At 36.9% G+C, this 15,164-nt stretch overlaps 1 protein-coding gene across 1 annotated transcript in view; it reads left to right on the forward strand.

The window, feature by feature from the left end:
• cpped1 (calcineurin-like phosphoesterase domain containing 1) overlaps positions 1–14,695 on the forward strand; it is a 35,698-nt gene extending 21,003 nt beyond the window's left edge. The window contains exons 4-5 of the mRNA XM_065242491.2: positions 10,992–11,243; positions 13,887–14,695. Coding sequence (XP_065098563.1) covers positions 10,992–11,215 — 224 coding nt within the window. The 3' untranslated portion in view covers positions 11,216–11,243; positions 13,887–14,695. The remainder of the gene's footprint in view (positions 1–10,991; positions 11,244–13,886) is intronic.
• Positions 14,696–15,164: the final 469 nt, after the last annotated feature.

Genomic DNA, 15,164 nt, shown 5'->3' on the forward strand with positions numbered 1-15,164 from the left:
ATAAAATTAGCCACGGAAAAATTGACGGTCACAAAATGTCTCACTTTTAAATGTGTTTTCTATGTATATTAGCTTCAGTCTGTGGAGAAATCATTGAAATTGCAAACACTTTGTTATGCCGTTCGCCTTTTATGCATATTTGTATTAAATCATAATTTAGCTATCCACAGTACTCTGTCCCTCATTTAGAGAGCTGTAACAGTGATAAATGGTCGTGATATATGACCAACATTAAAAATGTTCTCCTTGCATAAAATTGTTTTGTATTTCTATCATGCAAATTAGCCTTGGCAGAGTTTTTAAGTACATTTTCTCAGTGGCCCGATGACAGCCGACATAAACGAGTAAAATCACGCACAAACTAAACCGTTAATGCAGCCTGAGTTCTTTAAATAGACGAGAGTGTGGATTTACATATCATCCAAATCTGGCAGATCCGTTAGTTGTCTGGCTGGGAATTGAGGCTCTTGTGCTGCGTTTAGTGCATCTCGGGAGAGATAAATCCGGAACGGCGTCGCGCTTCCTTATTGGATGAGATTTCTGCTTATTTTATGTGAATATTTATTCTTACTGCCTACTATCTGCCTCTCATTCTCAGCAATTTCACCTCTCTGCCAAAAAGCATGTTGATCCCTAGATACCACTATTCTTTGGGTTATTAGCCCATTAATTAACAGATAAATGGGATTTTCTGAATGGTATCTACAGGATGTGAAATAAAAGTTCATGGGATGGAAATGAGTCATTGCAAGCAGTCGACAAAATTGACAGAAATAAAGTAATATTAATAGAAATATACAGTAGGTGTATACGACTTCCTTTTTTCAGCCGATCAGAGTTATATTAAGCAATATTCTGGCGGCTTTCCTTGTAATGCAATTGAATGGTGGCCAACTTTCTGAACCTCATACAGGGACCAAAAAGAGCATCCATCCACCTAAAAAGTAATGTATACGACCTCAGTGGGATTGTAAAATGCCTCTGAAGCAAAACGATACTTTGTGAGAGAAACTATTTGTATTTTGTTCAGATTTAAATAAACGTAAAATCTCATTGGTTCTCAGGCATCTAATGACTGCTTGACGCATAAAGCCCAGAGTAAAGTCTGTTTTTTACGTGCATGTGAACGTACATCCATGGTCAAATGCACAGTCTTGCAAAGTATAGCTTATTTGACTCGTACGTGTACGCAGACATTCGATGCATGCGCACTGAAAATTGCGTCACATGCCCTGTACTCCCACGTACACGTTAAAAAATGGACTATACTTCAGCCTTAAGACAACTTCACTGTAAAAATTCCTTGTTGCACTTAACCCTTATAAGACCCTTGTTGTCAATCCTACCCCCAAGCCACTTTTCTTTAGTTTAAAAACATGGTTCCCTTCATCTCAGTGGAATAAGATTTTGTGACTTTTCCAGATTATCTGTCAATATTCATATAAACAAAACTGGGCTTGATTCAGTCATTCTAAAGAGGTGTAAAAAAATTTAACAATAGAGGCCCTTTGGGGGTAAAAATGACCCCAATTAAAATGAATGGGAAATGCCAAAAAATCATTTTTTTCTTGTTTTTCATCAAAAAAATCAATGCATCTAGAATAAATCTGAAAATTTTAACACAGAAAGGTAGGCCTGGTACTAGAGCACAAATGCAATATAAACAAAAGACAATCACACACACACAGACACACACATGTTGTGTATGTGATTTACAGGGACATCTCCATAGACGCAATGCATTTTATACTGTCCAAACTGTTATTCTATTCCCCTAACCCCAATGTCACAAAAACCTGTTGCCAGTCTTTAATCTATGAAAAACTACCATTTAGTATGTTTTTTTTTTTAGGTTTTTCCGTTTATGGGGACTCTCTCTGGACACATGTCATTATACACTATTCATAAACCACATAGACCAACCCACACACACACACCCACACACAAACAGACATACAAACACACAAAGGTATGACTGCCACAGAGAGCATTTTTTACAGAATTTGACAAAAACCAGCCACAGATGCAAAACAAAGATGTAAAATGCTCACATAGGTGTGTGCACACACAAAGACACAGTTAAACTTACACACTCATAAAGACAAAGTCTTTTAATAAATCACAAACACGTGCACACACACGCACGCACGCACGCACGCACGCACGCACCCACGCACACACACACACACACACACACACACACACACACACACACACACACACAGACACACACACACAGACACACACACACAGACACACACACACAGACAAACACACACAGACAAACACACTTACATTTAGTCAAATTTCTGTGGCATTTTGTAAAAACAGACATTTCAAAATGCCTCAAAAACTACAAAAAATTCTAATTCTACTATTTGAAATAATATTTATTTTTAATGTCCTTTCTAATGTTTATATAAACATAAATTCACAAAATGTATCACTAAAGTGGTGATGTTGAGCAGTTGGCCACATACAGTAAAATGAATGGTTCTCTATGGGCATCTGCTGGTCGAAGAGATTTATTTCCTAAACTGTAGTTCTTTTATGTTTTCTTCTAAACACCAAATGGTCGAATTCAACACATAACATCTAGATTCAAACAATTTAAATCAAATTCAGAATTTATGTTAATTTATGTTTTAATAAATATTTTATATTTTACAGGCAAGCTAAGGTGAGGAATTGAGTGGTAAACAGGTACAAAGTACTTCAGATCTCCCAAAACACAGCATTAATGTAGTAAACAAAAAAATTATATATTATTTGTGTCATTAAAAATTTATATATTTTTTGTAATCACTCTTTTATTTTTTTGTGTCATTTTTACCCCCAAGGAACTCTAACGTTTACAGGAAATAGGGGCTTATGAGGTTTAAAGTGCGTGTTGCAGGTTAACCACCACTGTCGATTAATGGGTACATAAATCACTCAAGATATGTGTATAATTTTTAAAATGTCTCAAAAATGGTCTTAAAGACCACTTTTTTTACGTTTTTGGTATTAACGGTTATTTTAACGCAATTCTGCGATGACGTCACGTTGGGGAGAAGTGGAGAAAGACTCAGCCAGAGCCATAGAGATAGATGAGACATTTATTGCTGTTTAATACTTACGTATATAATTTGGAAATCATATATAGGAAATCGTAGGAAATATATAATGTGTTATACTGCAAAGTTACCATGCTAATTATTATTTATGATATATGTGGAGATAAATAAAACTTCGCAAATCTGCTGATTTGATCCATTCATGTCCTGACCACCAGGCTAGAGATTTTTAAACATCCTTAATCCACACTTACTAGTCTATCAAATAATATCTCAAATATATTGTTTTGTGAAATAAAAGGATGCTTTGTTATATTGTTTATGTGATTATAACGAATCACACGATCATTTTATACGCAGCAGCAGTCAGCAGCACACTCGGATCCGACCGCATACATACTGTAATAAACAGGCGTTCGGCGGCTTTTTACATCACGACAGACTATGCCATTTGAGGAGGAACCGCTCATTGATCACCGTATTTTTATAAATCCTGTACATGTTTGGACCCGCCGAACAGGTTGAGCACTTTCATATACTTTGTTGAGCAGAGAGGCTGCACTTTGACCAGCGGGCTGCGGGAACCGGCGCACATCACGCCGCCAGACGGTGTTGTTAACTCGAAACGTATAACTATTATCAGACCCACCGGGAAAGTCCCGACTCTCTCGATTGCCATTCCGCTACTGGCTGTAAGAAAGTGAGTGCGTTTGGGTCGCTGGTCCCCGCGAACAGATGTGACGTGCTTCACTCACCTTCCTGGATTAGAGACATGCTGCCAAAACCGTTTGTGCTGAAGATCGCATAAAAGTTACACCCACTTCAGGCAGGATCATGGATCCCCTCAAGCCAGCATGCACGAGTATGTTAATTGTTTGTTTACTTTCTACACGAAGATAATATGCTAACGTTATGCTATCTGGCTGTCTGCCTATCTCTCTGTACTAGCCTATCTATCTATCTATCTATCTATCTATCTATCTATCTATCTATCTATCTATCTATCTATCTATCTATCTATCTATCTATCTATCTATCTATCTATCTATCTATCTATCTATCTATCTATCTATCTATCTATCTATCTATCTATCTATCTATCTATCTATCTATCTATCTATCTATCTAACTATCTATCTATCTATCTATCTATCTATCTATCTATCTATCTATGTAAATAATCTGCGCTATCAGAACTGTACTTTACTCGTCTTTCTATAGTCATTCTCAATGCTCTCAAGGCTGCTTTGGTAAATTCTCTCCCCAGCGTGACGTCATACAGTGCGTTGTGGGGGAAAGGAGAATCATTGCAAACCGCTGTACTTTTTCATACTTTTTCGGGTTTTGTGATACTCAACAACATAAAATACAATGGATAACAGTTTAAATGTTTATTATTAACAAGCAAATTGCACAAATTCGTTGAAAAATTTTACCTGCAAAACGCCCTTTAAATTAAGTTTAATTAACTTGCATTTACAATTCATTTAAATTTTCTTGACTACTGATGAGTTGCTATAAATTATAAAAATAAAGTTGAATTAGTTTAAGTTTAATATTTATTATAAAAATAAATTATAATTTCAAATTGATTAAACTTTAAAAAAAAATTACAGGTTAGTCATATGCCCTGCAAGAACCAATGAGCTTTTATGTTGTTTTCTTGCTGCCATATTTGCTTTGATGCTCTTTTTGGCTTTAGCTTTTGAACCTGATTGAGCATAAGAAAATTGACCACCCTTTAATTGCATTACAAGGCTAAGCTAAGCCAGAATATTATTTAATATAACTCCGATTGTGTTCGGCTGAAGAAAGAAATAATATACACCTAAGATAGCGTGCGGGTGAGTAATTTTCGTTTTTTCATGTTAAATTAAACTGCGAAGAACAAGAACAGAAGCAAATAAAGTACAATTATAACTTGTTTATATGCTGGTGTGGGCATTGTCTACAGTCCCAAATTCTCCACTTGTGTGTGTGTGGCTGTGAGTGGTCAGACTGTACAGTTGAATCCAGAGTACTGTTTGTTGTTCAGAAATTACAGTTTATTCATTAGCCTGAATTACAGGACGGGTAGGAGTACATTAAGTCACTGATACTTTCACAGCCTAAATTTACAACCGAGATATGAAGCGAGTGCAAGCTGAGATTTTTAAACCAAATAATACAAATCAAGTCCAAACAGAGACAAACAAATTAGATCTTAGCTACCACGATAATGCAAAACATTATGGACCGTCTTTCAATGATTTTTACCTTGCAGTTTTTGAATCACATTTCAGTAGATGCAGTTACAGTAGATGTACGGTAATTAACAGTATTGCATGCCTAATTATTCTCCCCCGTTGTGCAGTAAAGGCAATGTCCTCTGAGTAAAAGCACTTTGATTGTTTATCCCACTTTACTGTTTCCCATTTGACATCTCTGGATAATTGGACACGGAATTGTCCACGGCATGGAAATGCTTGAAATAACCTTAATCTTTCCACTGAAAACATTTACATGCAATTACAGTATTTAAAGACTCTGCCAACAAACCGGTATTTCTGAATTGATTAAGTGGAATTGAAGTATTTGATGAATGTATAATATGTGCCGAGAGCATTCGGTTAAAAGCACGGTGCATGATTTTTGAAAAACACTTTGAAAAAGGGAGTCAGGCAGAGTACCAAAACACATTTGGTACTGCCAATCAGCAGTAAGGGGTGTGTCTACTAATCGATTTCGTTGCCTGGGTTGCGTATGTGTATGGCGGGTCTATCAAAAGAAGGTCCAGATTCTATTGGGCTAGGCGGGTGTTTGTTTAGGTGATTTCAGATGTCAACATTGGCTTTCAAAGATCATGCACCCCATCTTTAATATTATATATAATAATATGCGACTTTTAACGGCATCTAGCAGTGAGACTGTGAATTGCAACCAGCGGTTCACATTAGTCCACAGCTCCCCTCATTTTCGAAATGCACAGTGAAGCTACACAGTCATGCCACATGACAAACACGACATCGTCTGAGACAACGTAGTAACAAAACGTGATCTATAGAACAGTATGCCAGTTTAGGGCTACTGTAGAAACATGATGGTGTGAAAAGGCGACTACCATGTAAATTAAATGTCTCTTTCTGAGGTAATTAAAACAATACAGTTCATTTTGTAACACCTTTGATAATATCAACCTGATCTCACAAATTTCCATGTTACAGTCACAAAATATTTTGCTAATTTTTCCTTGTCATTTTCACGGATCTCCGCATTTTTCCGTGCTCATACCACAGACTTTTTTCCATGTCAGTTTCACGTATTGGTTACTCAATTGTTTTTCCAATTTTTAAACCATTGTCGCTTGGGTTTGTGATAAGATTTGAGGTTTGGGTTAGGATGTCACTTTAAAGGGACATTCCACTTTTTTTGGAAATATGCTCATTTTCCAGCTCCCCAAAGTTAAAGGACAAGTTCGGTATTTTAGACTTAAAGCCCTGTTTTCAGATTGTTTATGGTCAAATAGAATGGTTTTGACTGAAATTTCGACATTTTCGGCTGCCCTGAGAATTTTCGCGTGTTTGTGTTTCAGCTCAGACCTCTACAATGGGTCTATAGGTGCACTGGAACAATCCTTCCTAAAATGCATTAAACTTTCGTTTACAAAGACGTGAAACTCACCGAGTGGTCAGGGTTGTTTACTGGTATGCTCACACAAAAATCGCTGCAAAAGACGCATTCCAACAGGTTTTATCGTAGTTTTTACCAACTCCATTGACTGTATTAGACGTCCTGTGAGGTACGGTATTACTCCGCGCCGGGAACTTTGTTTCTATTCTTGCAATTGGCAAAGGCGGATTAGCGCCACCACCTGGGCTGGAGTGTTTATTATTCAAGCTCTAAGCGGAAGAATGTACGGGTGTGAGGCGTTTGGGGAAATAGGTCCACAAGTTAACAACGAATGCTAAAACAGCTGTTGGAATGCGTCTTTTGCAGCGATTTTTGTGTGAGCATATCAGTGAACACCCCTGACCACTCGGTGAGTTTCACGTCTTTGTAAACGAAAGTTTAATGCATTTTAGGAAGGATTGTTCCAGTGCACCTATAAAGCCATTATAGAGGTCTGAGCTGAAACACAAACACGCGAAAATTCTCAGGGCAGCCGAAAATGTCGAAATTTCAGTCAAAACCATTCTATTTGACCATAAACAATCTGAAAACAGGGCTTTAAGTCTAAAATACCGAACTTGTCCTTTAAACATTTGAGTCTTAATGTTTTGGAATCCATTCAGCTGATCTCCGGGTCTGGCGCTAGCACTTTTAGCATAGCTTAGCGTAATTCATTGAATCTGATTAGACCATTAGCATCGCGCTAAAAATAACCAAAGAGTTTCACTATTTTTCCTATTTAAAACTTGACTCTTCTGTAGTTACATCGTGTATTTAGACTGACGGAAAATTAAAAGTTGTGATTTTCTAGCCAGATATCGTTAGGACTATACCCTCATTCTGGTGTAATAATCAGTGACTTTGCTGATGTAACATGACAACAACAGGCATAGTGATATTACGCACTGGAAAATAGTCCCCTTGGTTACATTTAATGGCAGGTGACTATTTTCGGTAGATCAGCTAAATGGATTTCAAAATGGTAAGAATTAGGGCTGTGGCGATACATCACGTTCCCCATTAAAAAGACCTGCCTGAAATCGATTCTGAATAACAAGGCTTCGATTCTGTGTTTCATGCACAGCTTAAGCGTGTACTACGGCTCTGTGATCAGTAGGAAGTCCTTATCAATCTAAAATCACTATGAGTTTGAGTCATTTATAATGTGAATTAGGGCTGTCACTTTTTATTCGATATTCGAATATGCATTCGAACATGACGTGAAATATCCGTATTCGAACTATAAATAAACCATCCGGTTTTTAAAATGCCATGGGTAGCGCATTTTTTACAGTAACACCTCGTAATAGGAAGGAGGCTGAGAGTGAGACCGACGACGGCAACTGTGCGCAAGAGAGGGAATCAAATGGGACCAAAATGAACCTCATGTGCATGTCAAGATAGAATTAAAGTTTGTATATAAAATGACATATTGTTTATAGTGTTAAATATTATAGCAGAATAAAAAGCTTGTGTTAATACGTTCGCATTATGAAATTAGCATGTATGAAGATAATTTCATCATTTTTACAACGCAATGTAAACTTTATATTAAACAACAGCATTTGTCTTGTAAACGGATTTTAAATGATCATGTGCTGACTGTCGCGCGTCACATAGACGACAGAGTCAAGTGAGATCTGATTAACTCATCTATAAGTTTAATTTCATCTCAAGTATCAAAGGGTTTGTGCTCTCTATCATTGAAAACGGGCAAGCAAACAGCACGCGCAGGGTTAATGTACTTGTGAATGACGGCTCACAAACGCGCGGGATAGGCTTTGTATAAGTGTGCTTGTTGTCAATGACAGTTCTGGTCACAAACACGCTCAAGCACGGGATATGTGTGCTTGTCAATGATGGACATTAAATCCGCGAAATTCCGCGGAGTTTTCTGCCGAAATCTGCGGGCGCGAATTCCGTTTGCGTCTGTCTATATAATCCTGCTGCTATTTAAGTTGTCACGTTATTGTTTGTAACTGTTCTGAATCATTTTTTTTATATATATAAGTTTGTTATTCATAAGTTGATAACCGTTTCAAACATTAAGTAAAAAGTAATCCAGACAACCCTGTGTATGACTGTCACTGTTAATAATTTTGTGATTGAATCTCCATTACGGTGGGTTTTTGATGCGCATGGGGGCGGCGCCTAGATATTCGAATATATTCGGATACATTGCATGATATTCGAAATCCGTTCGAATAAGATTTTTCTCAAAAGTGACAGCCCTAATGTGAATTTAAAAAAGCAACACTCGTCAAACACAATAATTCAAAATATTTTTATTATCATGAAAATACCTGAAACAATCTGAAGAACAGCGATATGAATATCCCTTAGACATTTCCTGGAATAGCGTTTGTAAAGCTACTTCTTCTGTGGCACAAATGGCGTTTCTACAACGAGAGCGCCCTCCGGCTTTTGGATGTGGCGGCATTTCACCGTAATTCATTCAAATTCATTCATTGAGAAAATGCGCATTTGCAAGATTAATCATCACAGCCCTAGTAAGAATCAAATGTTTAACTCAAGGGGAGTTGGAAAATTAGCGTATTCAAAAAAAAGTGGTATGTCCCTTTAACTATTAGTTTATACTATTTTTTTTTCCGGATTTTTCAACAATTGTTGCCTGACGTTAGGGTTAGAGTTGGGTTGGGTTAGGATGTAATTTTATGTAACAGAAAGTCATTCTAACTTCAAACCCAAGCAACAATGGTAAGAAAATATGAAAATCAATTGAGTAACCAATACGTGAAATTTACATGGAAAAGAAAGTCCGTAGTATGGACATGGAAAAATGCGGAGATCCGTGAGAATGACATGGATAAATGAGCAAAATATTCTGTGACTATAAAATGGAAATTCGTGAGATCAGGCTGGATAATATAATTATGTGATAATATAATATGCATATTATATTGCATTTCTGTCTAGAGATCCTTCTAAATGTCCCACAAAATGCCATGGACACTGCAAATGGGTTTGTTTGCATTTTTTTCATAATTATTCTCCTTTTTCAATAGTGCATGCAAAAATCCAATGCTTTAATAAAGGTAAACGGCAAACTTAAATTCCACTCATTTCTTTGTGTTTTAGTTTGCTTACTTCTGCCTTACTATCATCATTGCGGTTTTCAGCACCTTTGCTCTGCGCGCATGAAACATTCATGAAATTTCCTTCAGTTTCAAATGCATCCATTACCGCAGTATGGGGGCACCTCCTCCGTTAGAATTCATCCTCGGAAGCTAAACCGTGCCTGAACCGTCTAGAAGAGCCACCCCAACCTCACTTCTTTCAAAAATGATGGAGCTTATTTGTGACTAGTATTCTGGGTGACTTGTTCGATGGACTGCTGTGATTCTGCAGTCGGTCTGTTACTTTAAAGTCCTAATCGGTAGAGTCTTGCCCACTGCTGAGGGGCGAGACATGAGAAGCTTTATAATGGTTATGCAGATTCATAAAAGAAAACCGAATCTGAAGTCTTCAACCCTGTCATTGTGAACTTAGAGTCACTTCCCTTTTCAGACAAGGTGTGTGGTTTAAAGCAGTGTTTCTCAACCTTTTTTAGGTCAAATTATCGAGGTCCCTTACCAACTCCACCAAAGGTGGTAAATACTGCTGAAGAGAGCCCGCAATACTTGTATAATAAATTGACTTAACACATGTTACCTAGACCTTTTAGCAAATTGTTTTTAAATGACGTGCATGTATTATGCACGGGACAGATCTGATACAGGACGCAGCATTTATTTTAATTACAAATATAAATACCTGACAATCCTACTGCTTCCGTCTTGGGCCATAATAACTAACATCGGACGAAATACGTAAATCAAAACTCATGGATCATTAAATAGCAACGAATAAGCAAATCGAGGTAGCTACACTTCCAAGACAGATTATGACCCAGCAGATGCTTCACGTGAAATAATTGCTTCATACCCTCAATTGTGATTGGCTAAATGTTAGTTCACTCAAATCTAAGTAACAAGAGAACATAGAAGAGAATGGTGGCAGTGTGTGAATAAAAGGGTCCCTTGTGTTGCTGTGCACATGGTTGCAGACAGTTTTAAAAGCCAAGTTAATATACTTGTGCTTTTGGTGTAAGCTCGCAAACGTCCCTCAAAAACACCTGAACGTCCCCCTTTTTAAAATATTGCTTCCAACGCAAGATCCCCTCTGAACGCTCCCTGACAGGCAGTACCGCCCCATTGAGAAATGCTGGTTTTAAGTGTTTTGCAATTTGTTATGCATTACACTCTCTTTTAATCTGCTCTGTTTTAGGGATCAAAGCTGTGTTCTCCGGTCACTACCACAGAAATGCAGGAGGATTGCATGATGGGCTGGATATGGTGGTGAGCTCAGCCATTGGCTGTCAGTTAGGAGATGACACGCATGGTGTGAGGGTGGTGGTAGTTACAGAAGATGGCATAACACATCGCTACCATAGCCTGGACCAATTGTCTAAAAGAGGAATGGATGAAGACCTGAGGAAACTGCTGGCATGAACCTTTCACCAACAGTACATTATTAGCAGTGAGTTATGCTCGTATGTCTGCATACAGTACACCTTAATAAAAAGTTTTATGATTTAGGGAACAAAAATTTGAGTTAGCATATAAATAGTTTATTTTTAATTTAGTACTCCCCAAGGAAACTATTTGACATAAGGGGTGTTAACATAATACGTTAGAATGCAAAATAATAACTGTTACAAAAAATGTATCTGTTCAAAAGTTTAAATAGCCTTGTTTGTGAATATTGTCTGCTCCCTCAAGCATGTATGTAGCGGTTGGGTAATTCACACGAAATCCAGATTTAGAAGGTGTCCAAAATCAGAATTTTTTTAAAGCCCTTGAAGCCAATTTTTTTGCACATATAAGATTTAGGTCTGAACATACTATAAAAATTATTTTTAGAGGATTAAAAAAATATTTCCTATAGAATTATTTAATTTTTTTTAGATTATCATTAACAAAAAATATCATTACCGCAACATGATATTACATTAAATATAGGTATTTATAAACTCATGTTTCCGTAATGAGAACAAAAAAGTTGTCTAGGTACTATGACAAACAAAATGTCAACTTTTATCTGGAGAGAAAAAATAAGAACTGCTTACCTGGAAGCCATCTTCAGTGTCACAGTCAATTATGTCCCTTCCAACTATTTTTTTTAATGTTAGTACCTTGAGGGCTTAAGCAATGATTGAAAGTTGTTACGGAGGATGAAAAAATTGGTCTTGGACACATTTATATTCCTTATTATTGTCTCTACATTTACCAATGATCACCAAATACCACATGTTTCTTTACTGTAAATGTTTATAGTACAACATGCACTGAAGCTTATTTTAAATATTTTTTAATCATAAATATTTCCATGTCAATAAACCCAAATCCAGTCATGGACACGTTGCAGTAATAAAAATGTTCCCCTTAAAGGTGCTGTGTGTAATTTTTAGAAGGATCTTTCTTTTGACAGAAATGCAAAGTAATATACAAAACTATATTATCATTATCTATATTTATAATGAACCGTTATGTTTTTATTACCTTAGAATGAGACTTTTTTCATCTACATACCGAGGGTCCCCTTACATGGAAGTTGGCATTTTGTGCCACCTTGTTTCTACAGAAGCCTTTAACAGACAAACTTTTTTTACTAAGTTGCCTCCGAAGATGACATGTTTGTCCGGTGGTGGCTACCGTAGCTTCTCTATGCGTTTCAAAAGCGAGGAGTGAGCAGTGAACTGAGCCATTGGTTGCAATTTGCAACCTCACCACTAGATGCCGTTAAAATTTACACACTGCACCTTTAAATGTGGAAAAAACAACACAATTTGTTTGTATATGATGTCATTTGAAATCATGTGTAAAATAGTACATGAAGAGATGTTTGTAACTCTATGCTTCTTATTTTGATACTCTTTTACTTTTTTATCAAAATGTTTCATGACACCTCATGAGTCTGATTTCGCGAGAATCACCCGTTTGTGCAAGAGTCCCTGTATTCTCTTCTTGACAAACTAGTTCAAAAAATGTTAAAGTTAACAGTCAGCACTATTTTGATTGTTCAAATTAAAGGTGCAATGTGGGACTTTTAGAAGGAACTCTTGACAAAAATGCAATATAATATACACAACTATATTATCAGTGGTGTATAAAGACCTTACATAATGAACTGTATTGTTTTTATTACCCTAGAATGAGTCGTTTTTATCTACATACACCGCGGGTAGCCCTTAGTAGCCCTAAACCAGGTGTCTCCAACCATACATACACCGCGGTTCTGCCGCTAAAATACCCACACTGGACCTTTAAGTGAAAAGTACCAGTTATGTGGAAATCGAGCCAAGTTTAAAAAAAGATTTCAAAGCTGACCACCAGTAAAAAAAGAGGCAAACGCAGAATAATTTAAAATTAAGTCCAGACTTCTTTGAAAGAAAGTAGAGTGGCAGTTTCAACATTAACCATAAGCTGCATAGTTAAAAGACAAAAAGACATTTAAATGGCAACAGAAGACAAAATTTATGCTTATATTATGAGACATACTGTCCTAGTGGATTTATGCTGTTTTAAAGCTGTATGAGCTCTCTAGTGGACATTTTGTACATGCTAGGATGCTCCATCAGCGTAATTACCAAAAGCACAAGGTCAAGGCGACCTTGTAGTAGACTGCTCTAGACTGCAGCAGAAGAAAGTGAAGATCCTAAAGTGGTCCTCACTGTCCCTTTAACCCAGCAAAGAACTTACATGACCTGAAGGCTTTTTGTTAGGAGTGGACTCATTACAACACAAATGAATGAGAGGAATCATTAATGCCTGAGGGGACAACACAGGATATTCAGAACCAAGAATGATGAGTTCGACATAATAGTTTGTGTTATTTGTCATTATTTTGTCTCATGGAGTGTGTATTGAAATGTCTGCTATGTCAAATAGCTTCCTTTGGGCAGTGCTATATAAAGTAAATGTCATTTTTATGATCGCACACATATTTTTTTAATGATTCTGGAAGGGGTATGTACTAGACTGATCAGAAGTGTATGTCTTAAAGGCATCCTAAAATCTCTATTTCTAACTTTCGTGTCAATCCAAACCTGACTTTTTTCTTTGAAACACAATGAGACATTTTGAAGAATCTTAATGCTGCTCTTTTTCTTTACAATGACAGCACACACGGACCGAAGCTGGGATGAATTTTCCTTTGGGATGAATTATCCTCATTAAAGTCACCACAATTTGTCAGTTTTTTACGCATTTCTTTGTAGGCTGATTGTTTCTACATATACAGCTTTCATCAGGGGTATTTTTACAGCAATAAAAAGAGTCTCACGCTCTGAATACATTAGCAAGCATTAAAAACATGAACCAGTGAAACTTTTGATCTTTGATACAGAGATCATGGCTCTCTACAGTTTAATCATGCAAATGCGTCTGAGAATGTCTTAAACGCTGAAGTTAAATCAGCTCATCATACTAATGTAGGGAGGCAGTGCAGTGGTACAATGGTAGTTTAATAGTGCTGAACATTGTGGATGACAGTTTGATGAGTTCACTCCTTGCTCCTCTACTCATTACGTACTCTGAGAGGAGGAAAGAGGCGATCACCATGGTAACCAGTGAAAGATGGTACTACGGTGAACAGGACAGCGAGTCACTTGCTCTGTGGGTTGATCACCACAAACATAATTGCTGACATCACACTTGTGACTTTCAAAAGCATCCGGGTGTGATTAAAAGAACTTTGGGAGTGTGCGGGAAGAGACTTTTATAGTAGACCAAGCCTGTTGGTGATCTTGTACTTTTTCATCTGAGCTACCTTTGTATGACTGCGCTTGACATGTTTCAAATCCAACATCAAACTGATCTCTTTCATGAAATACTAATGTTTAATGTATAGAGATTTATGATCATATTGTGTACATGATTGTATTTTTACCTTGTAATTATAACAACATTAAATATAATTGAGAAATAGTATGATTTGTCATTTTTCTCTAACTATCAATTACCTTTTCATATAAAACAAGGTTTTCTTCATCTGAGTTTACAAATACAAATTTTTGCAACTATCATTTTAATTTGTATTTATATGCATTTATACATTTAGTGTACAATTTGACACTTGTCTTTTACATACACTCACCTGAAGGATTATTAGGAACACCATACTAATACTGTGTTTGACCCCCTTTCGTCTTCAGAACTGCCTTAATTCTACGTGGCATTAATTCAACAAGGTGCTGAAAGCATTCTTTAGAAATGTTGGTCTTTATTGATAGAATAGCATCTTGCAGTTGATGGAGATTTGTGGGATGCACATCAAAGGGCACGAAGCTCCAGTTCCACCACATCCCAAAGATGCTCTATTGGGTTTAGATCTGGGGACTGTGGGGGCCATTTTAGTACAGTGAACTCATTGTCATGTTCAAGAAACAAATTTAAAATG

This window comes from Paramisgurnus dabryanus, chromosome 1 (genome assembly GCF_030506205.2).
Source record: "Paramisgurnus dabryanus chromosome 1, PD_genome_1.1, whole genome shotgun sequence".
NCBI classification, from domain to species: Eukaryota; Metazoa; Chordata; class Actinopteri; order Cypriniformes; family Cobitidae; genus Paramisgurnus; species Paramisgurnus dabryanus.